Source organism: Vombatus ursinus, unplaced genomic scaffold (assembly GCF_900497805.2).
Source record: "Vombatus ursinus unplaced genomic scaffold, bare-nosed wombat genome assembly UNPS02014802.1, whole genome shotgun sequence".
In the NCBI taxonomy this organism is placed as follows: Eukaryota; Metazoa; Chordata; class Mammalia; order Diprotodontia; family Vombatidae; genus Vombatus; species Vombatus ursinus.
The window spans coordinates 31539278-31566653 of record NW_020954580.1 but is presented as its reverse complement, the minus strand read 5'-3'; the positions used below and the strand labels follow the sequence as shown (position 1 = coordinate 31566653).

The 27376-nt window shown below is 38.9% G+C and overlaps 1 protein-coding gene across 1 annotated transcript in view; it reads right to left on the bottom strand.

Annotated features, from left to right (window-relative positions):
- OLFM4 (olfactomedin 4) overlaps positions 1-27376 on the bottom strand; it is a 40504-nt gene that overhangs the window by 5706 nt on the left and 7422 nt on the right. The window contains exons 2-4 of the mRNA XM_027873728.1: positions 26948-27100; positions 14841-15053; positions 10844-10997 (exon numbers count right to left, since the gene is read on the bottom strand). Of these exons, the coding sequence (XP_027729529.1) occupies positions 10844-10997; positions 14841-15053; positions 26948-27100 (520 nt within the window). The remainder of the gene's footprint in view (positions 1-10843; positions 10998-14840; positions 15054-26947; positions 27101-27376) is intronic.

The window sequence follows — 27376 nt, the reverse complement described above, 5'->3', positions numbered from 1 at the left end:
ACTCATTGTACATTGACTTAAGTGCCCGGGGGAGATCAGTGAAGCTTACCAAGCCCATAAGGAGAGTGGGAGCCAAGAGCAGAGATCCAATGACTTGCCCAAGATTAGTATTGTATGGGGCAAGGGGGAGGGGGGGATCCCAGCTTTTGTTTCTGAATTTCTGCCACTGACTACCACAGAGGACAGTCCCACATTCTTGGTTTTTCAAGGACTGCTCAAAGGTGAAACTATTACAAGAAATCTTTCCTTTATTTTTCAAATGTGGCTGCATTTTTGTTCCAGAATTAAGTACGTGTCCCTTAAATGTTCCCATAAATCTGCAACTGGGTGAGAAAACCTACCAACCATTACAGCAGGTAGAGAAATGAAACCACTCTGTACCTAACCTGAAATAATTTTGCATATCATTAAGCTGAACACAGTCATGGGTTTATTTTAATAATGCATGTCCCATTTCATAAATAAAAAAGTGTGTTCAGCCAAGAGACTGCTTTCCACCAAAGAAATAATAAATAAAATTATAAATTATTATTTCTTCCCCTAAAAGTGATCTCTCAGATGAATGCTTGTTTGCTTTTGTTTATGAAACAATGCATGAATTATTAAAATAAAGTTAGCAGTGTGTTCAGTTTAATGATAACAGAAACTGTGTTGAGGTTCCATGTGCTATAAACTGAGTTTCCTGTTTGAAATCTCTTCCAGAGCATTTATTTATTAAATTACACTATACTGAGTAGTAGTGAGCAAGAGTTACTTTTTTCTCTGTCTGATAAAAAGAATTCACAATTATTTACTCCCCACCCAACTTTCCTGATGGAACCTTGGGAAGGAAATATCCCAAACAAGTAATGCCATGTCCTTTTATGAAAAGTATGATAAGGCATTCCTTATTCAGGCATTACCATGAAGCTATAGGTTTTAGGTAATTCAGCCGTCATGTGCCCAAATTCTAAACTGTGGCATGTTTAATGTGTGTTTTGTTGGCAAACCAACAAATGGTTTTGGAATGACTTGTCATTCTGAAATGAAGACATTTCACAAGCAAGTCTCATACATGCATTGTGCACATACATGTGACATTCATTCACTTATTCAGGAAGTACTTATTAAGTAGCTACTATGTGTCAACTTTGATGCTAGGCACTGGGGGTGGGGGTGCAAAAACAAAAATAAGAGACCCCTCAAGGAGCCTACGTTCTACATGGGGGTGAGGAGAGGACAACATCTAAGTTTCCACGTGAACATAATAAAAATAAGCATAATACAAAATTTAAGTTTCCGGAAACATATATACCGAGTACATACAAAGTAAGGTCAAGGAGAGAGGGCACCAGCAACTGCGGCAACTCAGTTTTATACTTAAAACACTCCTATGAGATGGGCAGGGTAGGAGCTATTACCTCCATGTGATTTATGAAGAAATTAAAATTAACATAGGTAAGTCATTTCCCCAAGGTTACACAGTCACAGAGGCAAGACTAAAACCATCTGGTCCGATGGCTTTTCCACCACTCCATGCTATTTCTCAACTGCCCTGGTAGCATTATTGTCTCGCCGTTTAACCTACTGAGCCCTCTATTCCCTTCTTTCATCCCTCCTTCAGTGGCAAGCAACATGAAGAAGAAAGGATCTTTGTGCCCTTGGTTATACCCATAGTGGAAGGAGGGAAAGTAGTAGTAGCTGCCCCACTGGGGACCCAGCTGGCCAGTTTCAGTTGGGCAACACAGCTCCCTCCTTCCTTCCTTCCTTCCTTCCTTCCTTTCTTCATTCATTCATTCATTCCTCCCTTCTTTCTCTTCCTCCTCTCCCTCCTTCCTCTCCCTCTGTTCACATAGGGAATCATCCCTTAGCTAAGTGTGCTCTGCCCAAAGGAATATAAATTTTTATCTATAAAACCTCACAAGATATGTTGGACTTTAGGACTAGATTTCTTTCTTAAGGACCACGCTTTAAACCCAAATCACTCAGTTTTCATTGATTGGCCAACAATAGGTCTTAGGTCAAGCCTCATTTGGTCATTGTTTGGGCCTGATGGCTCAAAGTGAATATAAATAGCAATTGTTTCTGTTTTGGCCTGAAACCCTGTGGGTCTTCCCCTCCCAGATTGATTTTTTTTTTTTTTTGACTAGGTAAAAGTGGCCATTCTCTGCCTCACTTCTTACCTAACCTTAATCACTGAATAGGTATTGCCTCAGTCAAACTGAGACCTGGAAAGATCTTAGCTTAAAAAGGTCAAGGTCTCCCACTACATCCAGGGCCAACTCCAGTCATCCTGATCTTTGTCTTGCCACTAGAGTGAGGCTGGTGACTTTTCACAGCCCTCCATTATTTAAATCCAATTCACTTGCCAGCCACGGCATTACCTTCCTGATATCATGGTCCAGTTGACAACAAAGGACAAACAACAACAACAATACCCATAGTCTAGGGTGAACAATAGATGAATGGTCCCACACTTCAGAAAGATCAATGGCGATTCACAGGAGGGATGTCCCTGATTCCTGGTCACCTCACAGAAATAACAGGAAACATCAGCCAGTGAGGTACACCACTGCTCTCCTTACTCAGCCTTATTTTCACTTCCATCTTCACCCTCTACTCAGGCCTGAAGAATGTCTTACCTCATTGCTCTCAATATTCTCACATGCCTCTGCCAAGCTCCTTCCTTAACTCCAAAGTCTTAAAGACACCATTCCTCCTTTCTTTCTTTTCTCAATCCAACTTTCTTGACTCCTTCCATTTTACCTTGCCTGCTCAAAAAACATTCCATTCCTCCTTCATCTACTATTCAAGTTCTGACCAGGAAAAATGACCAGTTTTGCATTGCTCCAATACAGCAGAAGGTTTGGCACCAACAACAGCAAGCCTACTCTTTGTAGGAGTCTATACCACCAAGACAGGGCATCCACGAACTAGATAGTTGTTAGATCTGGATTGTCTGTGGCATAGTGGATAGGAATGCTGGGCCTGGGGTCAGGAAAATGTGAATTTGAATCTGGCCTCAGACATTTCTTAGTTTTGTGTGTCTCTGGGCAAGGATCTTAACCTCTGCCTGCCTCAGTTTCCTCAAATGTAAAATGGGAATTTAGCATTTACATCTTCTTCCAAAAGTTGTTGTAAGGATCAAATGAGATAATACTTGTAAAGTATTTTGTAATTTCTTAAAGTGTTATATAAATACTAGCTATCATTACCATTGTTATTATTATTGCTTTTCCCCCAGAAACCAGACAAGCCCAAAAGTACATGATAAATATCAATCAATGAAAGCTGCTGTAAGTACTTTCAAATTCACTCCCTAGCCTTGTGTTGCCCAGTGGAACAAATCTTGGCTATGGAGTCTGAGGATGTGGGTTTGAAGCTGGTTCTGCTACTTCTGACTTGTCTGACCTTGAGCAAATTACTAACCTTTGTCTTGCCACCAGTTAAATGAGGGGATTGGATTAGATCTTCTTAGGGATCCTCTCCAGTTCTAAATCCTAATGATCTTTATGAACTCTGTGGAAACTTTAGGAGAAATTTTTGTCTTCCATAAAAGCAAAGGAAAATGAGAAGTTTCTTCCTTGTCCATTAGGAACAATTGATGAGACTAGGTCCATCCAGTCATCTGCATGACATAGTATTGGATTTGGAATTAGAAGACCTGGGTTTGTGTCTGTCTCATCTTTCTCATTTGTTTCTTATTACCTATGTGACCTTGGGCAAGTCACTTAACCTCAAGAACCTCAGTATCTTCATCTAGATACCTTTTGATATATCATAAGATACCTTCTGGCTCTTAATCCTATGATCCCATGAATTTTTCATAGGACCAGCCATTTACTTCCTATCCAAGTGTAGTCTTGGGTAGTAATGGTTTAGTTGGGTTTTTCTACTCAAATGTAATCTTGGTTAGTAATGATTTAGTTGTTTTGTTTTTTTTTAACATCTCTAAATTTGCTGGGCAGCTCCTCAGCACTCTATAAGTGAACTTGGGAAGCCATAATTCAGAAATGATTTGTGAAAACTCCACCGTGACTATTTTAAAAGTGCTGTGGTTAATGACATTTTCTAAAATGCCATTTTCAGATATCTTCTGAGAAGCATGCTCTAATCTTAGATCTACTATTAATGCTATAAGCTATTAATGCCATACACTGTTAATACTAATACCATCCATACCTCATAATAATCTCCCATGGACAGGTCACTTAACCTTATCTGAGCAAGAGGAGAATACTATTGACTTACGATGCTAACAAAATTTAAATGGCCATAGCTATCAAATTCTAGATAAAGGCTAAAGACAATCAGGACAGCTGGGTACACAGCTTCAGGTTGAATTCTTCACTGGTTTCTTGGGCTCTAGGAAGCTCATTCTTTCCGTTTCACAGATTAACTTTACTGAAGTATCAATCAATCAACATTCATTAAGCACCTTCCTTGTGCCTAGCACCGTGCTAAGCAGAGAATCATAGGAAGAGTTAGAATTTAAAGAGACCTTAAAGGTCATTTCATTCACATACATCCCTCACAAATAAGCAAACTGACTTGCAGAGAAGTGACATGATGTGCCTGAAGGCACACAGGTATTCAAACCCATGTCTTCTCATACCAAATCCAGCACTCTTTCCACTGGATCACTTTGCCTTCTCATGACTGAAATCTATCACTAGAGCTTCCAATCTAGTCTCGGATGTAGTCACTTAGATTCAGCAATAGGAAGACATAGTGAGTTGGTTTTTTGGGCAGGCTGAGAATTAATGGAGATAAGGCCAATTATCTTGGTTCAGAGGGTTCTGTGAAATGGAGCAGAAAAGAAGGATGCTGTTTGCAGCAAAAATAAATAATAGTATGCTTGGTATGATGGTGTAAATATATTGACTGAATCTGAGTTCTGGATGGGACAAGAGCTGGAAATTTGTAGCTGCAGGGGAGAAAAAATGGAGCCCAGAACTCTTTTATAGCTGACACTTGCGAATAGGTTTCCTTACTCTGTGCAGCTCTGCAGTGAAAAGTCAGACAGGCCAGATTTTAGAGTCCCATAATCGGGAGTAACTTTAATTAAAGTCTCCACAGCCTCACAACTTTGTGGTGCCTGGGGATTTTCCAAGCTCTCTCAATTCTGCGTTATCAAGCAAACCAAACAGAAAGGGAGTGAGAGAAAGAAATTGATTTAAAAACATGACAAAAAGTCAGTTTAATATAAACATCATAAATATAATATGAACAAAACCTGGAGAGTAGCCAAGTGGTTTGGCAGGAATTCAGGTACGTCCAAGGTCATTGAGAATGTGAAAGAAAATCTAGGATCAATTTGCTCAAACAACCCAGCTCAGCTTGGGGTGTTATACAAAGCCTATGTGTGGGGACCCAGGAGAGAGCCCTAAAGAAACCTAATCGAGAAATTGACGATGCTTTATTTCTTGCCTGGCTATTAAGGAATACTTCTGGCCTCCCTCGTTTCTTGAGTCACTGACTCTTGATAACCTAGGTAAATGAAGGGTTGGTGTGATACGCTGAAGAGAATCAGAAGACCTGGCTCTTGATCATAATTAGCTTTGTGACCTTGAGCAAGTCACTCAACCTCTCTGAATCTTAGTTTCCTTACCTACAAAAAGAGAAAGTTAGACTAAATTGCCTCTGAGGTTCATTCCAACTCCAAAAATGTTATAAGTCTAAGGTTTTCTTAGTAACTTCAAATGCTAGAATAATCTATTCCACTGGGGAGCTTTCCTGAAGGTAAGAGGGAGAAAAAAAAAACTTTAGTATTTCCAGAAGCAAAGATCAATTCCTCTATTCACAGACTTGAATTTATCCCCATGGAAACCATACAGACATGTCATGCATAGGTCTATGCAATAACTACTGGTAGACAAATACATATATTTGGAGTCAAAGAATCTGGGTCTGAATTCAAGCTCCACTCTTTTCAAAAATCAATCAATTAATCAACAAGCATCTATTACACATCATATGTTCTGGGTGCCAAATGTGGGCAAGACACTTCATCTTTATGCATCTCGGTTTACCTCTTCTCTACAATGATAGAGTGAGACTAGATGATATCAAGGTCCTGTCCAGTGCTATAGGCTATCATACTCTAACCTGAATTAAAAGACAAGGGCATTTCATCTCCCTAACCAGGGAAAAAAATGTGTCTTCAATTAGTTCCACAAGTGAGGGAAAAGAGATTTTCCCAATTCTCCCAATTCTGCATCACATCATGGCCTCTAAGCAGCTGTAAGAGGGGTTGGGAGGGCTGCTAAGTGATTCTTCTACTTGGCACAAAACTGAAAAGATTGTAACCATGACACTTTTTTAGGTGAGGTTCTATAGAAGGCAGACACCTGGACATGTAGCACAAAGGAAGGGCTTGAAAGAAAATCAGCAATAGAAATCAATAAAAATGGAAAGTACTGAGAAAATCAATGCAATGATCCTCTCTGCTGTCAGATACCACCTCGCTCTGTCATTGATACAGCTAGAAAGGACTGGTGACAGTGCTGCTAGCTCATACCATTAATTTAGCTTGTCTAGAGGCTGCATTGAGTGCATTGGAATGTAGCATCGTCTGATTCACATTTCATTTCATTCACTAGCTCAACAATTATAGGCATATTTCTTTAGGTATAGACCAGATCCCATCCCTTCTCCACACAAAAATTTCCAGTGCTTCCCTACTGCCTACCAAACAAAATTCAAACCCCTTTGACTGGTGAATAACTGTCCACAAACCGGTGTCAGCTTTATCTCTTATTCTTTCACTGAGTCAAAGGATGTATGGTGTAGTGGAAAGATCTCTGTGTCTGGAATTCAGAGAAACCTATTCATATTAGATCTCTTTACTATTCAGCCATGGAACCATGAGTCTGCCACTTAAATGGTCTGAGCCTCAGTTTCCTTATCTGTAAAATGAGGGTGATGACCTGCATAATATATCCTCATGAGAGCAATGTGGCTTGGAAGCTAGAGTCAAGCCGCAGAGTCCCACCTCCAACATTTGCTGACTCTGTGATTTTGGGCAAGTTCACTTAACCTTTCAGTTCTCTGGGCAGCTCTCTAAGACTCCAGTTGTGGAGAAGTTACAAACCTGTATAGGGAGAGAGATTTTACTCATCCAGGACTTCCTTATATCAATCACATATCAATCCAGTTGCTATCCCTATCATTCCATTGAGAGGTGCAAATGAAACAATGTGTTCAAAATACATTGTCAAGCTTGAAGTATGATGTCTATGTCAGTTTTTGCTATTTCTTGCTTCTAGTCAATAGACAACTCTGTTTCTCAGACTTTCCTACACCAGTCAGCTTTCATACGTTTGCTAATCCATACCTGTGCTGAGGGGGTCCTCTTTCCTGGTTGAATTTCCAATTTAAATACTCCATCTTCCATGGCGGCCAACAACATCTTCCTTCTAGAAACTAGCCTAGCACTTATTTTGCCATTTCTCTGGGGCATTTACAGCATTGTATGTGCATTCACACTATGTTTCCTTACCATGTAAGCTCCATCAAGTCAGGGATGTCTTCATAGCTAAATCTACATTTATTTCATCATAGTGCTCTAAATATAATAGGTGCTTAATAAATGTGCTATTGAGAAAATTTGCTTTTAAACACCTACTCTTTGCCTAGTGCTCTCTGAGGTTTACAAAGACCAAAATACTAGTTTCTGCCCTCCAAGAATGAATTCTTTACTTAAAAAAAAAAGGTAAGATTCATAGCTACAGTCCAAAATAGCAACAATCAAGTCACTTAATTGTAAGTGTCTTATGAGTGGTACAAATAAAAAGAGTTAGGAATTCAGAAGGGTCAGAGATCATTTCAGCTGGGATGGTCATGAGGGTGATTGGATTTATGCTGAGCTTTAAAAGATGAATAGGCTTCGATGAGTAGAAACACAAGGGGAGGATATTCCAACTGAACAATTCAGTTCACTTCATACTAGCTGAATTTAAAAAAGCCATTTTTTTAAAAAATCTAACAAAAAATGAAATTCAGATGGACAAAAAACAATTTGTGATTTCCTAAGGCCTTGGTGGTGGATTTGAGGGATTGCAGTGGCCCAGGAAGCTGAGCTCTGCTGATATCATGTCCATCAGGACATAATTAGCCTAGTAAGGAGGCTATTCCAATAGTCTCAGGCATGCATCACAGAATCCCAATCCAAGTGAAAAGGGAAATTAGAAGCCATCTGGTCCAATTTAGACTTAAACAGTCATTGCCTCAGTGACATTCTGACAAGTGATCATGCAGCCTCTGATTGAAGACCTCTAGTGATGGGGATCTTACTGTCCATGGAGGCAGGCCATTCCATTTTTTTACAGCTCTACTTGTTAAGATTTTTTTTCTTTTAACATTAGAGCCAAGATCTGTCTCTTTGTAACTTCTGGCCATTACTCCTATTTCTGCCTTTTGGGGACAAGCAGACTGAGTTTAACCTCTCTTCCAGGTGACAGCCCTTCAAAGGTTTGAAGGCAATAATCATGCCCTTCCGCCTACTCCCAGATTTTCTCTTCTCTAGGCTATATATGTCCATTTCCTTCAGTTGATCCTCACAGGGCATTGGCTCCAGTCCCCTTGCAATTCTGGTTATGCTTTTTCGGATATGTTCAAAATATCAATGGCATTCTTTAAACAGTGGTTCCTGGAACTAAAAGCAATACTCCAAATGTGTTCTGACTAGGACCAATCTTTCTTGGCTTCTTTTATAGGCACTGTCAATTATCTGTCATTTAATTCTACTTATGATATTTATGGACACAATTCTTTTACTCTTTGAAGAAACTCTATTAAATGCATTCTTATAATCTGGTATGTGGTGATAGTAAAATCAGAGAGAGGGTAGGAAAAGGGGGTGGAAAAAATTGGATACCAAGTTTTGATGGCAATGATAGAAAAAAGGGTATAAGGGTATCAATGACCGGGTATAGCACATCTCCGAATCCAAGGGGTCAGTGAGGCTTAGATACCAAGAAAGTTATGAGTCTCAGAGTCATGAACTAGAACTTAGAGGTCATCAGTTTATAGTATGATGAAGAAAGAAGTCCTGGAACAAGACTAAAGGTGCCTTGGCTCAGCTCTGAAAATTCACTAATGCCCTAAGAAGCTAATTTAATCCTCAAGACCTACAGTTTATGACATCTTCCTTAATATAGGATGCTTAGAAGTAGGCAACATTTTATGCCTACATTTGTTACTTCCACAATGATCTTTTTCTAATAGTCCTTGTCTATTAGTCTCTCCCTCTCCCAACAACAATGTCAATATGGATTCATTTTTATCAAATGCAAGAGCCAAACATAAGCTGGGATATATGCTTCCAAATTGATCTCTCTGCTTCCAAACCCTCCCCTTTCCAATCCAACCTCCATTCAGCTGCCAAAAAAAAAAATCTCCCTGAAGCACAGATTTGAACATGGCATCCCTCTGCTCAAAATCCTTCGGTGTTTCCATATTGTCTTATTTTGCTTGGCCCCAGAAGGCAATGGGTGGAAGCTGAGAACTTGCAAATAGGCATTTAGTGTAAGGGGGAAACATTCTTTTTAAATTGGAGGCATCCAAAAGTGGAATAGGCAACCTTGGGACGTAGAGATCTTCCTGCCTTGAGGTTTTTAAACAAAGGATGAATGATCACTTATGGAGAGAGAGATATTTTTATGGATGATTTGGAGTGAGTGGCCTATGAGGTCCCTTTTGCTATATCAGAACAATGCAAAACTCCTTGCCCTGGCAGTTAAGACCCTCCAAAATCTGACTTCACCCTACCTTTCCAGCTTAATTCCACATTATTCCACATTCACACACTCTATGTTCCAGTCAGGCTGGATTGTTATGTGTTTCTCAAACTCAGTATCTCATCTCCTATCTCCAAGAATTCATCCGATGGAAAATGCTATCCACTTCCAGAGAAAGAACTTTGGAGCCTGAATGTAAATCGAAGCACACTGTTTTATCTTTTTTTGTTGTTGTTTTTTGGTTTTTTTTATTTCTAATAGTTTTCCCTTTTGTTCTGATTCTTCTTTCACAATGTGACTAATATGGAAATATGTTTAATATGATTGTACATGTATAACCTGTATCAGATTGCATGCCGTCTGCGGGGGGAGGAAGGGAGGGAGGGGGTAAAATTTAGAACTCGAAATCTTATAAAAGTGAATGTGGAAAACTGATAACAAATTAATTAATTAATTAAAAAAATTCATCCAAGCCATCTTCAGTGCCCAGAATGTACTCCCTCCTCATCTCCATTTCTAAGATTCCTTATCTTCCTTCAAGGCTCAATCCTTCTTGAAGGACTAAGTTGCCACCTCCTTCTTGAGGCATTCCTAATTGTTAGTACTGTCTCCCAATAATCTTTATTTCTTTGTCTCCAGCTGCTTTGAATCTCCCCCACTCAACAGAATGTAAGCTCTCTGAAGACAGAAACTATTGTGCTGTTGTCTTTCTAACCCCAGCAAACTGCACAGTGCCTTTCACACTGCAAAAGGAGCTTAATAAATGTGTGTTGTATCAAACTGAAGAAAATAAAACCAACCCAATGCATTGGCACCTTTCACAGAAGAGCCCCCAGGTGTGTATTATGTAGAACTATGTGGAAAGGAGATTTAAAATAAGGAGAATAAACCCCTGTAGAGAACACTGCAAGAAGGTGAAATCCTATCCCTCTTTGTCTTCAGCAATCCAGTTATTCCGCTTTCCTATATCAAGAATGCAATCCACCAAGGTGTTTGACTACTTTGGCAGAGCTATAATTATATATTTTTTTGTCTTCCTGCTTAAGTGTCAAAAAACCTCCACATTCTCCCCCATTTTCTCACCTCTTTGACCCTGACCAAGTGGTAAATCAAAGAATGCTTACCAGGTGGGATAATGGGATCTGTATTGTTTTGACCTCTAAACTCTTCACACTCCTTTAGTCTATTCTTCAGGGACACAATCTCCCGACGGATTGCAAGGATATTGTTTTTGTCTAGTGACTCCAACTCCTGTACCAGGAGAGTCATATTCCTGATCTGAGGAAATAAAAATTCAGAGTGACTTTATATTATTGTGCAATTTCTTTCATAAACATTCTGGGGATGAATTTGTCATTTAGTGAAACATCGCCAGAGAATACACCAGAGGGCTTGTGAATGGTTTCATTTGGAAGAATACATTTTATGGGTTAGCGTGAATGCCTGTCAGATTTCAGGCAGATGTGTGTGACAAGAAGAAAATGGCAAAGATTTTAACAGCTTTAATAATAGACTGCAGCCTCTTTCAGAACATCTACACACGTCCATTAAAGTTCATTTCTAATAACATTCCCCTATAAACTCGTGCTTATTCATTCTGTCTTATAATTATGTTTCTAATGAATGTTAAGGCCCTCTGAACACTTCATGTTCAAAAATGTATGTTAAGAATTGTGAATGTTTCCATTGGTGATGCTTTTATTAATGTGTTGGTTAATATCCATTATTAGACTATAATACAGTAAGACAGTCTGTATTCAAAGACCAGAAGTGGCTTCACCAATGAACTCACCAGGTATTATTTAAAATGGTGGAGTGAAAAGTTATAAAAGAAACCAAGGGCCAAAGCCACATTAAAAAAAAAGACCCAGATTTAGCTATTCTGCATTTTACCTCTCTAGCAAATACCATCCAACAAACAAAAGTGTTTCTAAGACAAGTTAAATATTTGAGTCCAGACTAGAGAATGTCTCAGGTGTTCAATTTGGCACGACATTGAATGGTCTAAATATATTTGGTCAAGCCCACTCTAATGAAGATGGAAAACCAATTTCATTCTGAAACCCTATTGTAACTATCATAATAACAACAACAATGATATTATCAATAATAAAACAAATTGCTAATACTTAGTGTTTTGTAATCTTTAAGGTATCTTTACAAATGTTCTCTCATTCGGTCCCCAAAACAAACTGTGTGTTTTTTAAGGCAGGTCCTATTAGCCCCATTTTGGAGATGAGAAAACTGGAACTCAGAAACGTTGAAGGTCATTCTTAAGTCCAATCATCTTCCCATTTCCCCACCAATCAATGTTTGATTCATGTGATCAACCTCATATTCAATTCAAATAGACAAAAAACTTCCAGAGTCATGTAACCTCTGTCATGTTTCTAATTAATAGGAGTAGGATTCTTTTTTTTTAATTGTGTGAGAACTTAGGGAATCATATGGACTAACCAATGAACTATGGATAGGAAATAGTATAGCCAGGAAGCACTTGGGACCTAAGCTGGGCCATAGCTCAGGGTGACAACATTGGCAAAAGTATGAGATGTAGTCAAGCAGAGTTGAGTAAGAACAGGAGATAGAATTTGGCAACAAAGCAAGAATAAGATGCAAATGAAGTGAGGAAATGGACATGCTATTCAAAAACGTGTTAAAAGAACTATCTGTACCAGGTGGGAGTTCATTGATCAATTCATTTATTGGACAAATTTTGGTAGAGATGCTACTAGCACTATGGGAGAGACAAAAATCAATTAAGATATGAATTAAGACATCATTGCCTGTCTCCAAAAATTTATTCTGAAGTCCCACAGAAGCATATAAGAATAACAGTTAATTTCCAGATTGAATATCTATAAGCATTCATAGAGGAGATGGTATTTGATCTGGAGCTTGAAAAATAGATAGGATTTCTACCTGTGGGGACAGGGGTAGGAAAAGGCCAGGACAGTATTTTTTAGGCCCAAATGGTATAAACAGGTTAAGTGAATAGCTAGTTATCCATGCAATAATCTTTCTGACACACCTTGCAAGTGTGTACATGAAAGAATGTGCTCTCCCACAATATAAAAAGATGATATAATGAAGCCACTGTCCATAGAATATGCACTTTAAATTATTTTTCCAGTGGAAGTGAGAGATCAGGTTTGCTTTATAGATAATCACATATATATGCAAGATGGTAAACTCCCAACTTCAGTTGACGTCGTAGTCCCTGACGATGAAATAGATCAAAAGTACATGGGATAGTAAAAAGAACAATCTATTTAGAACCAGATGACTTGGTTTTAAATTCCAGCCCAGCCACTAACTCCCTGTGTGATCAAAAGCAAATTGGTTCACTTCTTTAAATCTGTTTCCTCATCTATAAAATGAAAGAGTCGACACAGATGACCTTTAGGGTCTTTTCCAGTTCTAAATCCTATAGTTCAGGGAGAAATAGTGAGGTTGTGGGCTATGTAGAATGCAGTTCAAAAATTGGGGGGGGGGGTTCCTTATTGCAAAATTACCAAATAAAGGCAAGAAGATGGAATAAAGTGGTAGAAAGAGATGGTCTTCCCTGCTTGACCAGCTTTTGCTCTAGCCCATCACTTTGTTTATATGCCAGCCAAAGAGGATTTGGAGAGAGAAATGAGACTCAGAGCCTTAGTCTCTCCACAGTCCAGTGGGGCGTGAGGGTGATTCAGGCTCACAATTATGAGTTTAACAAGAGTTATCTGTACTTTTCCAACCCCAAGTCAGTTATCTGGTGTCAGCTCCAGACAAAAGAGTCAGAAGAATAGATTTTCTCTTAGCCTAGGGAATTCTGCTGGATTTTTAAAACTTCTCAGCTCGGTATAGTGGCCTATTGTCTTGGCCATGTCCTAAAAGTTCTCCAGCCTACCACTATGAAGGGGAAGCTTTCTATCCATTGCACTTCAATAGATGTGAGCAGACAGCCTTAAAGAGCTAAAGCTTAGCATGGCAGAGAATATCTTGGTGACCACAAGACTAGCAAAGATGTCCAGCAGATACAATAACATGGAGAAGAGAAATGCAATGGTGAAAAGGGATGTGATCCCCAACATATATCACATTTTACCCAACAGAGAACAGAGATATAATAATACATAGAAGAGAGCAGTACAACGACATCACCTGAAAACATTAATACTCTTGCAGGGTTGGAGGTGTATTGCCCCAGTCACCCTGACCCTACACACTCTAACTTATGTACTCTTCATGAATGTACCTTGACCATTCAGGTCCTTTCTGTGTTCATGTCCTTTTTGACATGTGTGTCCTTCACAAATGTACCCTGTGAGTTCCTGGTAGTGACCTTTCATGAATATTCTCTGCATATGTGCCCTTATCTACTGGTAGTATGATGATCTGTGTGAGAGTGTATGTAACATAGGGGTAGCTAGGTGGTGCAATGGACAGAGTGCTGGCCCTGGAGTCAGGAGGACCTGAGTTCAAATCCAGCCTCAGACACATAACCCTCACTAGCTGTGTGACTCTGGGCAAGTCACTTAACCCCAATTGCCTCACCAAAAAAAAAAATAAATAATTTTTTAAAAAAATAAAAATAAAAAAATAGAGTATACGTAATATATACATGCATTGAGGATTCTGTTGTTATTATTTTATTTGCTATCCTATTTGAACAAATGTGTTTTTCATGAATGTGAAAACTTGAATTTTGTTAACAAGTAAAAGTAAAATTTATGGGGAGTGCCTCAAATTTAGTATAGTTTTCAGGAAGGCCCATGACAAAGAGTAGACCAAGTGCTACATAGAGATTGTGTATGCCAAACTTGATCTCATTAGCACCATGTTCTAAACAGCACAATTACCTGGTCACCACTGGGTGAAATAAAGAGTCCTGAGTCACATAGCACTCACCACAGCAGGACCCTAACCACTGGGTATAACAATCCTATTTCTTTACCTAATCATGGTTTTCAAAGAGGACTCAATATGTAATTCTAGATAATGTATTTGATCAGTTTCCTTTGCAAGATAGCAATGGAAATAAATACCAATTGTGCAAATATGTAGCTGTGGCATAAGAAAAAAAATCATATTTCATTTTTTTCTAGTAAATAATTCAAAAGAGGATAGTAAACCACTTACCTCCAGCTCCAGTTGGTCAATGATGACACTGCTTCCCACAAAACTGGATTTCAATTCTATGACCAGTTTTTGCATCTCACTCACTTCTAATTTAAGCAACTCAAAGTCCAGTTTGTTGTAAGAAATGCTGGTCTCTTCCATGACCTGAATTTTGATGCTTAGGTTTAGGAGCCTCTGTTCAAATAACTGCATCATTTTGGTATACTCCTTCACCTGAAGGATGGAAAAGAATCCAGATTAGTGATAATGTGATTCCAAATACCCTAGTCTTCCTGGATGAGATTAGGTTCCCATCAATCAGCCTACAAATGTAGAGGTGATTTTCCTGTAAAGAAGTTAAATAAAAGCATGTATTTGAGGATTTTAACCAGTCCATCAACTGGATTGATTGAAAACAGTGTGACCTTTCATTTCATGTTTGGTAAACATCATCATCTCTAATGATGCATGAAGACACATAGCTCTCAAACAACAAATAAGAGCATCAGGGAAGCCAATGGTTGATACATACTATCCCCACACTCTCAGTTTTGATTGTAGGGGAAATGGAGTGACTTGATTTTCATCTTTGGTTGCCCTACAGAGGTCAACTTTGAGCACCTGGACATTTCAGCAGTGCTTTAAAGCAGTCATCTGGGTCTTGGATACCCTTGACCAAAGAGCTAGCCATTGGCTTCTCTGTACTTAGTTAAGCTGGTGCTCAGACAGTAGACTTGGTCTATTGGAAGCATTTCTAGCTTAGTTGGATCTACCAGAGCTTACATTCTTCTAGCATAGACGTGGAAAATCCATGGTCACCTCCACACCATGATAAGCCATTGTAGTAGAACTTGTGTGAATTTTTAAAAAATCATGGACAAGAATTGTGTAGTGTGATAAGGCAAAGGGATTGCAACTGCACAAGTGGAGAGAGTACTTATAACAGTCCACCCCAGTCCACCTCAATGAGAACATAGACCACCTCAATGAGAACATAGACCACCTCAATGAGAACATAGACATCTATATGCTACTGAGGTCTACAGGAAGCACCAACTTAACATGCACTATGTAAGTGTGTGTACAACAGCAAAACTGCACATTTCATTAAATGCACCTACATTTATTCCAAGAACTGATTATTGCAATCAGACCTTCAAATTACACATTTGTTGCATATATTTGAATGTCTGATCATTAAGTTAAAATATTTCCCAAAATTCCCTCAGTGTATTTAGTATGTAATTGGAATCTCCAAATGGATATTTCAATAAACACAGTTGGTGGTTCTTTCTGTGCATAATCTCTCAAGGAAATGTCAGGGCTTTTTAAAGAACTTTCTTATTAAAAGTTCTTGGCTTTACTTTTTTTCTCCTATTGCTTTAGTGGTACACTGAGGGCAGACTGCATTAATGCCATGAAGCAAGACCGTAGTGTCTAGAATAATTTAATGACAGATGCTCCCCACCACCACCAAATCAACTGCACAAGTATAGCTGACTAGAGAACAGTTAATGCAAAATATCTACAAATTTAAATGGATGCAAGATTAAAATGAAGAATATAGATTTTATTAATTTCTTGTTGTTCAGTCATTTCAGTCATGACTGACTGTGACCCCATTTGAAATTTTCTTGACAAAGATGTTAGAGTGATTTGCCATTTCCTTTTCCAGCTCATTTTACAGATAAGGAACTGAGGCAAACAGGGTTAAGTGACTTGCCCAGGGTCACATAGTTAGTAAGTGTCTGAGGCTGGACTTGAATTCTGGAAGATAAATCATCCTGACTCAAGGCTCAGCATTCTATTTACTGCATCACCTCTCTGCTTCATATTTTTATTAATATGACCATAATAACGTGGTAGTATGGTAATAAATAAAAAAGTAGTGATATAACCCTTTAGGAGCAGAGGGTCAGAACTGTGATTTCTTTGGCACAGAGAACTTCCAGTGAGGAAACTCCCTCTACCAGTACAGATTATCACCTTCCCTGCAACTTACAGTCTTAGAGAACTGTCTACGGCTCTGAGGTTGGATGATTTGCCCAGGGTCACATAGCCAGTGTGTAGGATACTTAAACCCAGGTTTCTCTGGCACTGAAGCTAGCTCCTTATCTATCACCCCACACTGCCTCTTACAATGCTACTTATGACTATGTGCCACTGGACCTTTCGTGGGTAGAATTTTGAGATTGGCCTGATACTTTCTTAGTTACTGAAATCTTAGAGGAAAGGACAAAGGGAAGGGACATTCATAGCAGAGTAAATGAGGTAGGAGAAATTGTTCCACCATGCTTGGACCTGGCCAAACAACATCTGAAATAGTATTTAATTCTTGGCACTACATTTTAAGAAGAAGGCTGTTAAACTAAAGAGCATTAAAATAAAGGAAGCATGAATAGGATGTTGAAATGACTGGAGACTAGGTCATAGAAGAATTGGTGGAAAGAACTAGCTCTACTTAGATTTGAGAAGACTTGGGGCTAGGGGAGAGGTGGACAGTAATAATATTATTCAAAGACTTGAAGGGCTTGCATTAAAAAAAAAGACTTAGACCTGTCCTGCTTGGCTTCAAAGGGAAGAACCAAAGAGGAGTTGGTGGAAATTGCAAAGACTGAACAATATTAAAGCCAATATAAGAAAAATTCCCTAACAATTAAAGCTGACTAAAAATGGAATGGGATGCTTTGGGAGATAGTGAGTTTATCATCACTTGAATTCTGCAAACAAAGGCTGAACATTCATTTGACAGGGATGCTATAGAGCAAGGGTTCTTAGCATGGCATCTGTGAATTTTTCTAATAGATAACCACATTCAGTATAATTTCCTTTGTAATCCTATGTATTTTACTATATGCATTTCTAAATAGTATTCTACAAAGAGATCTGTGGGCTTCACCAGATTTCCAAAAGGGTCCGAGATATGAAAAAGGTTGTGTTTCAGGTAGGAGTTGGATTAAATAATCACTGTGGTCTCTTCTAAATCTGGGATTCTTCAATTTTTAGCCCAAAGGCAGTCTTGTGTCTCTGTCATTTCAGCCCTCCCACTTAAATCAGCCATGTAAATTTGACTAGACTCATAGACCACAAAGTGGAAAGAACCTAGGCTAAAGGCAAATTAGGCAGGGAATAAAAGTGGAAAATGCAGCCTCTAACACTGCTACTATATTTCTCCAGGCTACTGATGCTCACTGTCACCACATATCTCATCATGGAATTTGACAAACCTAAGCAACAATGGTGACATTTAGGTGGGTACATGGATTTTTTTTTTTAAATTGCCTGAAACCTCTTAAGATTCTATCAGAAGCACATACACATGTACAAGCTGAGTGAGTTTCTGTTTCCATGAAAACCGGGCACAGACTCACATATTGTCAGGAATAGTGAGCCAAAACTTTGCAAGAATGCAAGCTTTGGAAACGAATCTGCTTATTGGCTTTTGATCTTGTTAGCTCTTGGAACAAACAAAATATTTCTCAGCTTTCCTTGAACATTTTAGTGACTCAGTGCAGCTGTTGTTCTGCAAAAGAGGAAGCTAGTCACCATATCTGCTCAATGAAATGTAGCTCTTGCACAGTGCACTGGAGAGTCCAAGCGTGTCCTCCGTACCATGCTTCCCATAAGAAAGTAGGATAGTTTTGCCTTTGCCTGCCACAAAACTAAGGGACCCTAAAGTTTCACTTTTTAAAATGGATGAAATCCTTAGTGGAAAGAACTTAAAAGAAAAAAAATAGATTTTTGGTCTAGTCCCTGTAGGTAACATTTAATTCAATGATGTTTTGACCAGACTAAAAGGCTTAAGACAATGGGAGTTTGTGGGAGGAGGATGTGAGGTTCCTAGGCTGGGCAAAGTTATTTTACATGTGATCTTTCTCTGTGATTTAAATGATTATCAGCATAAGCCCTCCACATCATCCTACTGATTTGTGAGAGAGATACAAAGGACAGACATCAGCAGCCACGGTCATTTGGGTGCTGTTGTTCATCCTTCATTCTCAAAGAGGACCAATGACATCAGAAGGGGGATGTCTTGACTTGCAAGTGAATTAAATTTAAGTGAGGCAGGTCTATGCAAAGTCATCAGCCTCATTCTCTCTTCCAGAGTCATTGAAGGCCAGTGGCAAGATATAGTCAAGATGACTGGTGATAGCCACAGATACAGTGGGAGACCTTGGTCTTTTTAAGCAAAGGTCTTTCCCAGGTATCAGTTTGCTGAGGCAATCTTCATTCAATAATTAAAAGCTAGGTAATGTTGTTCATCCTTCTCAAAGAGGACCAATGACATTAGGAGGGTGATATCTTGACTTGCAAGTGAATTGAATTTAATTGAGGCAGAGTTGTGCAAAGTCCTCAGCCTTACTCTCTCTTCCAGAGTCATTAGTGTTCAGTGGCAAGACAAAGATCAAAAGGACTGGTGAGGGACAGCGAGGTGGCATAGTGGATAGAGCACTGGCCCTGAAGTCAGGAAGACCTGAGTTCAAATCCAGACTCAGACCAAACACTTGACACTCACTAGCTTCGTGACCCTGGGCAAGTCACTTAACCCCAATCGCCTAAAAAAAAAAAAAAAGGACTGGTGAAGGCCATTTGGATAGACCAATCCCAAAGTATTGGTCAACTAGCTCAGGTATGGTGCCCAATCCAAATTAGTCACTAAAAATGCCTTTTGTCTGACATCCTACATTCCCTCCTACTCACTAAAATCCTGGCATTATGGGTTTACATGAGACAACTATTTTGTGGGAGGCATGAGGAGCATTGGCCTGGGAATCAGGTAACCTCAGTTTGAATCCTGACTCCGTCATAAGGTACATATGCGTCATTGCTTCTCTGGGTCTGTTTCTTCACCTGCAAAATGAAGCAGTTGAACTAGGCAGAACCCATACTATAGTAGAAAGAATATTGGCTTCAAATGTAAAAGACCTAGGTTAAAATCCTGGTTCTGACACTTAATAGCTCTATGAATTTGGACAAATCTCTTAGCATCTCCAGGCCTCAATTTCCTCTTTTATAAAATGAGGGGGAAATGGACTTAAGGATCTCTAACTTCCTTTCCAAACCTGAATCTGTGGATCAATCGATTTAGATCTGGAAGGCAAGGAATCTTACAGGTCCTCAAATCCAAACCCCTAACAAGGAAATTAAGGAAGGTTCAGAGAAATTAAGGTACTTGCCCTGGGTCACACAGATGATATCTTAGGCAGGATTCAAACACAGGCCTTCCTGCAAGAAAATCTAGCACTCAACCACTGTATTACATTAACTATCTCTAATCCCTTCCAGTGCTATATCTCTGTGATTGTGTTTGGGATTCAGGTCAATTACATGCCCCCCAGGGTTTCCCTTTATTTATGTTATATCCTTCCTGCTCCGTTAATGGACTCTAAGAATGGAAACTAATTTCTTCCACTCCTTACTAGGACTGTGTCCTTGTTCTATTTCTATAATTAGCATACTGTTGTCTATTGAGCTAAAAACTCGTCTTGTTTGTGTTTTCATAGGCTTCTCCAAACCAAGGACTGTGGAAATGCCTTTGTATTTTTAAGTAGATTCATCTTTTTTGTTATCTTAAACAGTAAAGTCAATTAGGTTAACCAGGCCACAAGCTAATTTGGTTGTTAAGAACTATATAAACATCAGATCCACTGTTTGTTAACCTATCCAGCCCTGTATCCCCAAATGTCTACTCACCAGCTCTAGCTGAATTCCTATAACCATCTCAAATTCAACATATCCAAAACGGAACTTTTTTTTCCCCCAAAACCTACTGTTCCTCCATATTCCTTCTTTCTGTTGTCTACCACCTTCCTTCCAGTCACCAAAGTTATGAACCTTGGAGTCATCATATATTTTCCCTCTCCCACACTCAATAATTCTACTAAGTTGCCAAGTCTTATCACTTCTACCATGACCATATCACTTGCATCCATCCCCTTTCTCTCCACACACTTAGATGCCACACTAAATCAGTTGCTCATCACCTCTTAGGGACTATTGTAATTGCCTCTCTATTGGTATCTCTGTTTTCAGTCTTTCCTCCTTCCAATCCATCTTCTATACAATAGCCAAAATTATTCTAAAAGAGGTCTGATATTCCTCTGCTCAATAAATTTGGTGGCTCCTTATTGCCTCTTTGAATACAAATTCCTCAGCTTATTTATAGACCTTTCCAGTCTGGTTCTTGTCTACTTTCCCAGGCTTATTTCATAAACTTCTCTTCATGTACTCTAGATTCTGGTCAAACTGACTTGTTCCCCATAGAATATAAGTTTCTTGAAGACAAAGTTTGCTATTAATTTGGTCTTTGTACCTCCAGGGAATAGCACAGCTCCTTGAATATAGTACCACTTAATGAATGTGTGTCAAAGCTTCTCCTCAATAGGAGATGAGAAAAAAGATCCCTTTCCTTCTTTTGCAAAGTCAGGGGACTATTAGTGTCTACCACTGTATGTATTGTTGGGCTTGGCTGATGTATCTGTTAGTTCTTGCCAAACTGCTTTTTTTTCCTTTTTCTTTTTTTTTCTCTTTTTGTTATAAGGGTTGGCTTGCTGGTTAGGGGGTGGGATGGGCTATTCAAAATGGAAATGATTTAAAAGCAAAAGATTTATGAAAAGTAAAAAAATTAATAAAAAGAGAAAAATGTATATTGAACTGATCAGATAAAGAAAACCAGCATGTAATCGTCTCTTTGTTTAACTAACATTTATATATATTTTAAGGTTTACAAAGTACATTACATGTATTAAACAAAACTTGCAAAATTTCATGCATAAACAAACTTTGTGAAGTGGGTGCTATTATGTTCCTCATATTATAGATGAGGAAACTGAGGCAGATGATGGTTAAGTGACTACTGAAGGTCACATAGCTAATAAGGGGAGAAAGGTGGGCAAAACTGAAACTCAAGTCTTCCTGACTCCAAGTCCTCCTTTCTATCCACTATGGCAGTGGATAGAGAACCAAAATCTGAGTCAGAAAGACCTGGATTCAAGTCTAGATTCCAAAACATTCCAGGTAGGTGATCCTAGGCAAGTCATTTAACTTACCAGTGCTCTAGGTAACTTCTAAGATTCCTATTTCCAGAATGCTTACCAATCTGCTTTAATGGAAGGTGTTTCCTCATTGGGAATTCCCTACACCAGTGAAATCACAGGTTAGTTTAAAAAAAATTAAATAAAAACCAACCCCATGCCTGTAGAGTGCTCTGCATTCCATGGGCAATTAGTCAATTTTTGTTATCTAAGGAAGTCCCTAAATGGAGGCAGACACCTACAGCAAATGATTCAGATTAAGAAATTTACCTATAAACTGAACCCCTGTCAGCAGCAGTGAGAATTAGAATTCATAACCCTTGAGTTTCCAGCCCAGTACATTGACAACTACATTATCTTGGATTCATGGGATCAAACATTTAAAGCTAGAAGGGACTTTCAAGGCCACTGAGTCCAACCCCTTCATTTTAAAGATAAGGAAACTGAGGTTCAGAAAAGATTATAAAATAACACAGGTATTAAGTGACTGGGGCAGAATTTGAACTCAGATCTTCCTGACTCCAGGCCGAGTGAACTTATTCCCTTCACCTTAAAAAAAAAAAAAAGACTATGAAACTAACATTGGAAACAAGTATAAAGTATTTCTCTGTGGTATACACACACACACACAAACCTGCCTCCTCTCCCATGCTGGTGACTAGTGGATGTATTCTATTCAATTCAATTCAATATACATTGGTTTAGTAGAAAGGGCAAAGAATATGGTGTCAGAGGGTACTGGGTTCTGATGCTGGCCTTGCTACTAAGCTATACATGTGACCTTGGAGATGTCATTTAAACTCTCTGTGATTCAGTGTCCTCATCTATAATGTGAAGAGATTGAACTAGATGACCACTTGGGTATCTAACTCTATGATCTTATAAATCTAAATCTATGATCTTATAATCCAATTAAGCCCTTACTACTTGCAAAGTTATATGCTAGGTGGCAGGAATAAAAAAGAAAAGAAAAGAAAGAAAGAAAGAAAGAAAGAAAGAAAGAAAGAAAGAAAGAAAGAAAGAAAGAAAGAAAGAATCCCTATCCTCAAAGAATTTATATTCTACTCAGAGGAATACAACATGCCCACAAAAATATATATATAATACCAAAAAAATGAAGAGGGAGAGTAAAAACCAGAGTAGGACATCATACAAACACATCCTAGAAGGGAGAAGGGAAAGATACTGAAAAGAAGCTAGTATGAGAGGTAAGCCTTCAATAAAAGTAAGGAAGCGGAGAGAGTCCAGACATAGTTGTGCATAGAGCCCATCCCCACCCAAGCACACCCCTGGGGGGAGAGGAAGGGCCAATGATAATGAGTCCCCTTCCAGGGTGTGTCACTACACCTGGGCACACCCAGTCCACAATAGATACTCACCAGTTTCTAGGCATATGGAACAGCTTGAGAATTGGGAATGTTCACTAGGGATGGAGAAACAAGGTTGGGGAACATCTAGCTGTCTGTATTGACTGGAACAATGTTTTTGAAGAAGAAAATGGAACCAAAGTCTGGAAAGGTGGGTTAGAGTCAGATTACACAAGGCCCTACATGCTAGGCTAAGGAGTTTACATTCTGCAGTTCTGATGGTACTACTGATAGGACATGTGCCTGCTTGAGACTATAAAAGAATAATTTGTCAATGGCTTTTGACAAGGCAGTCTGGTACAGCAGAAATAGCACTGGAGTAGGAGTTGAGAAACCTGGATTCCAGTTTTAACTGAGCCAGTAAGCTGACATGTAACTTTGAGCAAGTCATTTAACTTCTGAGACCTGGTTTACAAATCTGTAAAAGGGGCATCTGCTTTGCCAGATAGATACATAGATAGATAGGTAGACAGACAGACAGATACAGACCTATTGTGATACGGATCAAATGAGATGGCAGATAAGAATAAACTTTGAAACATAAAATGCAATAGAGGCTGCTAGATGACATAGTGGATAGAGCACTAAGCCTGGAGTGAGGAAGACCTGATTTCAAACCCAGCGTCAGACTAGCTGTGTGACCCTGATCAAGTCACTCAACCTCTGCCTGTCTCAGTTTCCTCATCTGTAAAATGGGGATAATAATAGCCCCTACCTCCCAGGGTTGTTGTGAGAATCAAATGAGATAATAATTGTAGAGCACTTAGCACAGTGCCTGGCACACAGTAATTGCTATATAAATGATAAGGAAAAGGAGATGACAAACCACTCCAGTAACCTTGCCAAGAAAACCTCTTGGAGAGTATGGTCCATGGGATCAAGAAGAGTCAGACATGACTGAACAACAATAACCTCCCAGAGTTGTTGTGATTATCAAATGAGATAATATTTATAATGTAGTAGGCACATAGTTGGTGCTTAATAAATGCTTATTTCTTTCCTTCTAGTGCACAATTGCAAGTTATGATTATTATTACAACACATCATAGAGTCTCTCTAGACAACTATTTGCCTGGACACGCAGAAGTATGGTTCCATCAGGACCCATTCGAGAATTTTTCTCCCAATCCACAACTGTTGTTCAGACCTGAGAGTTTTCCCACCTACTTTACTTTCCTTCCCTGCCAATTATTAACAAGGCAGCTGCTGCCTGCCCTGACTTACAGACTGGGAATTAAATGTCCCATATTCATGGATCTGCCAAGTTACACATTCCCCCTTAAGCAGCATGCAGATTTCAAACTGTCCTTCACATTCCTGCCGGCAAGTGAAGACATGTAAATCATTAGCTTCCCTTATTTCAAAGCAAATGATTTTAACTGAAAAGATCTCTACCTAGGATTCTCCTCCACTTGTTATGTTTTTATGCATAACTTCTTATCTACTCTTGATTATGCTAGAATAGGGTTATGAATATTAATAGCTAGAATTTATAATTTAGTACTGTGCCTTTCCTGCTGATTAATTCAAGGACATTTTATTTCTTAAGAAGCTTGGCTCCTGGAGCAGTCAAACACATTTCTTGGACACCTCATTTAAACTTGGAATATTTATCTACCAATTCGAGTTGAAAGCAGGGTCTCATCCTCACAATAATTTTATTTTAAAGGATAACTATGTTTGAAATTGAGGCAGTTGAGCTTAAAATTGCCAGGAAAACTTATTTTGAATCTTGCAGTAAAACCACAAGGTGGTCATAAATTAATAGTTGGATAAAATGGTAATACAAAATGTAAGCACCTTATTGCTGAGTCTTCACTGATGATGTATATGGAAGTCTTTTCTAATTGGCTTTTAAACTTGGCCAAGACAGTGGGAGATGCCAAAATCGGCACTCTCTGTCACTTTACATCAGTCAACTTCAAATTATCTTTTGCCTTATTCCCTTTTGGATTTCTTCCTTCTATCCCTCCTATGCTCAGCTAGTCAGAGAAGAGTATGTCATCCCTGAAGCACAGTGTAGAGCAGTCATGAGGCTAAGAAGGTTCCTTTGGTCAATGGGGCAAAGCTGTGGTCCAAATTCCCTGGGCAGTGTTCTCTTAGTTCCTCCAAGAGTTTAGTTTATCTGGTCTAATGCACCAATGCTTCCACCGAGGCAATTTATGGCTAGAAACCAATACTCAGAGAAAAAGGGGAAGTGCAAGAAATGTAGTGAAGAGAAAAGAAATGGCATGGAGAAGGAAAAAGAAGGGATAGAAAGAGGAAGACTAACTTTGGAGTAAAGGAAGGGAAGCAAGAATAAAAGAGAATAAAGAAGGGACACAAAGACAAAATGGAAAAGAAAAGGGAAAGAGAAAGTAGAAAGAAAAGAAAAAGAGGAGAAATTAAGGAGGGAGGAAAAGGAAAAAAGAAAGGCTGGAGAAAAGACAAAGGGAAGAAGAGATGGAGAAAAACATAAGGAAAGAGAGACAAAGAAAAGGAAGGAGAGAACAAAATCAAGATGGTAAGGAAAAATATAAAAATAATAACAAAGGACAGAGAAGGAAAATAAAATCCTGGGAAAGAAGCATAATGCTTCTTGAAATATATTAACCAAGTGATTTTACAAAGTGAACATTTATACATGATGTATCTAGTTTCTACTTTTTTTATAGACCTACTGTGCACTAAAGTCACCCTTCAGTGCTTCATCATAGCATAGAGGTGACCCTGTGTTCTTGAAGTCTTCCAACAGAGCATAAGCTCTGCCAAGTCTTACCAAGCAAAAAAAAAATTATATGTGTGTATACACATACATATATACATGTGTGTATACACATACATATATACATGTGTGTCTGTTCTAGCATAGTACTGGCTATCTGTAATCTGAGGACATGAGCCCCTGAACCTATTAACAGGTAAAAAAAAAAAAGATGATTGGAGTAAATAGAAGTATCTATCCTCTTTGGAGATGAAAAAAGGGAAAAGGAACACAGTAATGTTCTTGCGTATTTGAAGGGCTGTCATTCAGAGGAGGGATTAGACTAGTTCAGATTATCCCCCCAGGAGCAGTGGGTAGACGTTGGAAAAAAAAAAGCAAATTTAGCTTAAGGTCAGGAAAAAACTTCCTAACAATTTGAGTTATTCAGAAGAAAAATGGGGCACTTTCAAAAGTGATAGGTTTCCCTTCCTTGAAGGTCTTCAGGAAGAGGCGAGATGACCACTTGTCAATGATGTTGTAGTGAGGGTTCATTTTATTGATGGATTGGAGTAGATGGCCACTGAGGACCTTTCCAGCTCTCAAATTGTGTGATTCTAACCAGGTTAGCAAAGCATGAAATTCATCACCACCTTGGCCCACCAGATCAAAAAATGTTTAACCACAGCATCTCACAAAATCTATCTACCAAGACAGGGAGGAGCTTTCAGTTCGCATCAGTAGAGTCAAGTGAAATTACATATTGTGAAATTACGTATTGTGTGAAATTATAAATCCTTCAAGTATTAAAAGCTGCTGGCCTGCATTTTTCATTCTATAAAAGCAAAAATGAGAACCCAATAGACACTCTGTATACCCACTCTACACCAACATTACCGCATGTCACATCACGGCCCCATGTTCTCACCTAGATGTAAGAAGAAAATGTTAAGTTGCAAAATATGTGGGCCATCACCCAGTCTAGGTTCATTTATTTTAGCATAAGGGATGAATACTATCTTGGGAGGTGGGAAAGGGGGTGCTTACTTTAGTCAGTTCTTTTTCAAATTTCTCTGTGAGAACATTAACTGTGATTTCCAAGTTTTCCACCTTCTGAGCAGGAAAGGATGTGTCTGGCAGCACCATGGAGCAGGTGCAGATTCCGTGGTCATCCATAGAGCCATTGAAATTGGAGAACAGCTAGAAAAACAAATTCAACACATACAGTTCAGAAAAGCTGTCACTGTCAAACTGAATGACAGATCCTCATTTATGAATAGAGTACTCAGAGAGAAGCAGACAAGTGAAGTTAAATACATAAATGAACAGGATTAGAAAAGAATGTAACAGCTACTTCATTTTCAAAAGCGAGAGCTATGTATCAACATAAGCTACGAGCCAAGTTTAGGGGCTAGAGAATTTTTTTTAAATCAATAGCCTGTACTAAAAGAGTGGCATAGTATTTGTGTGAAGAAG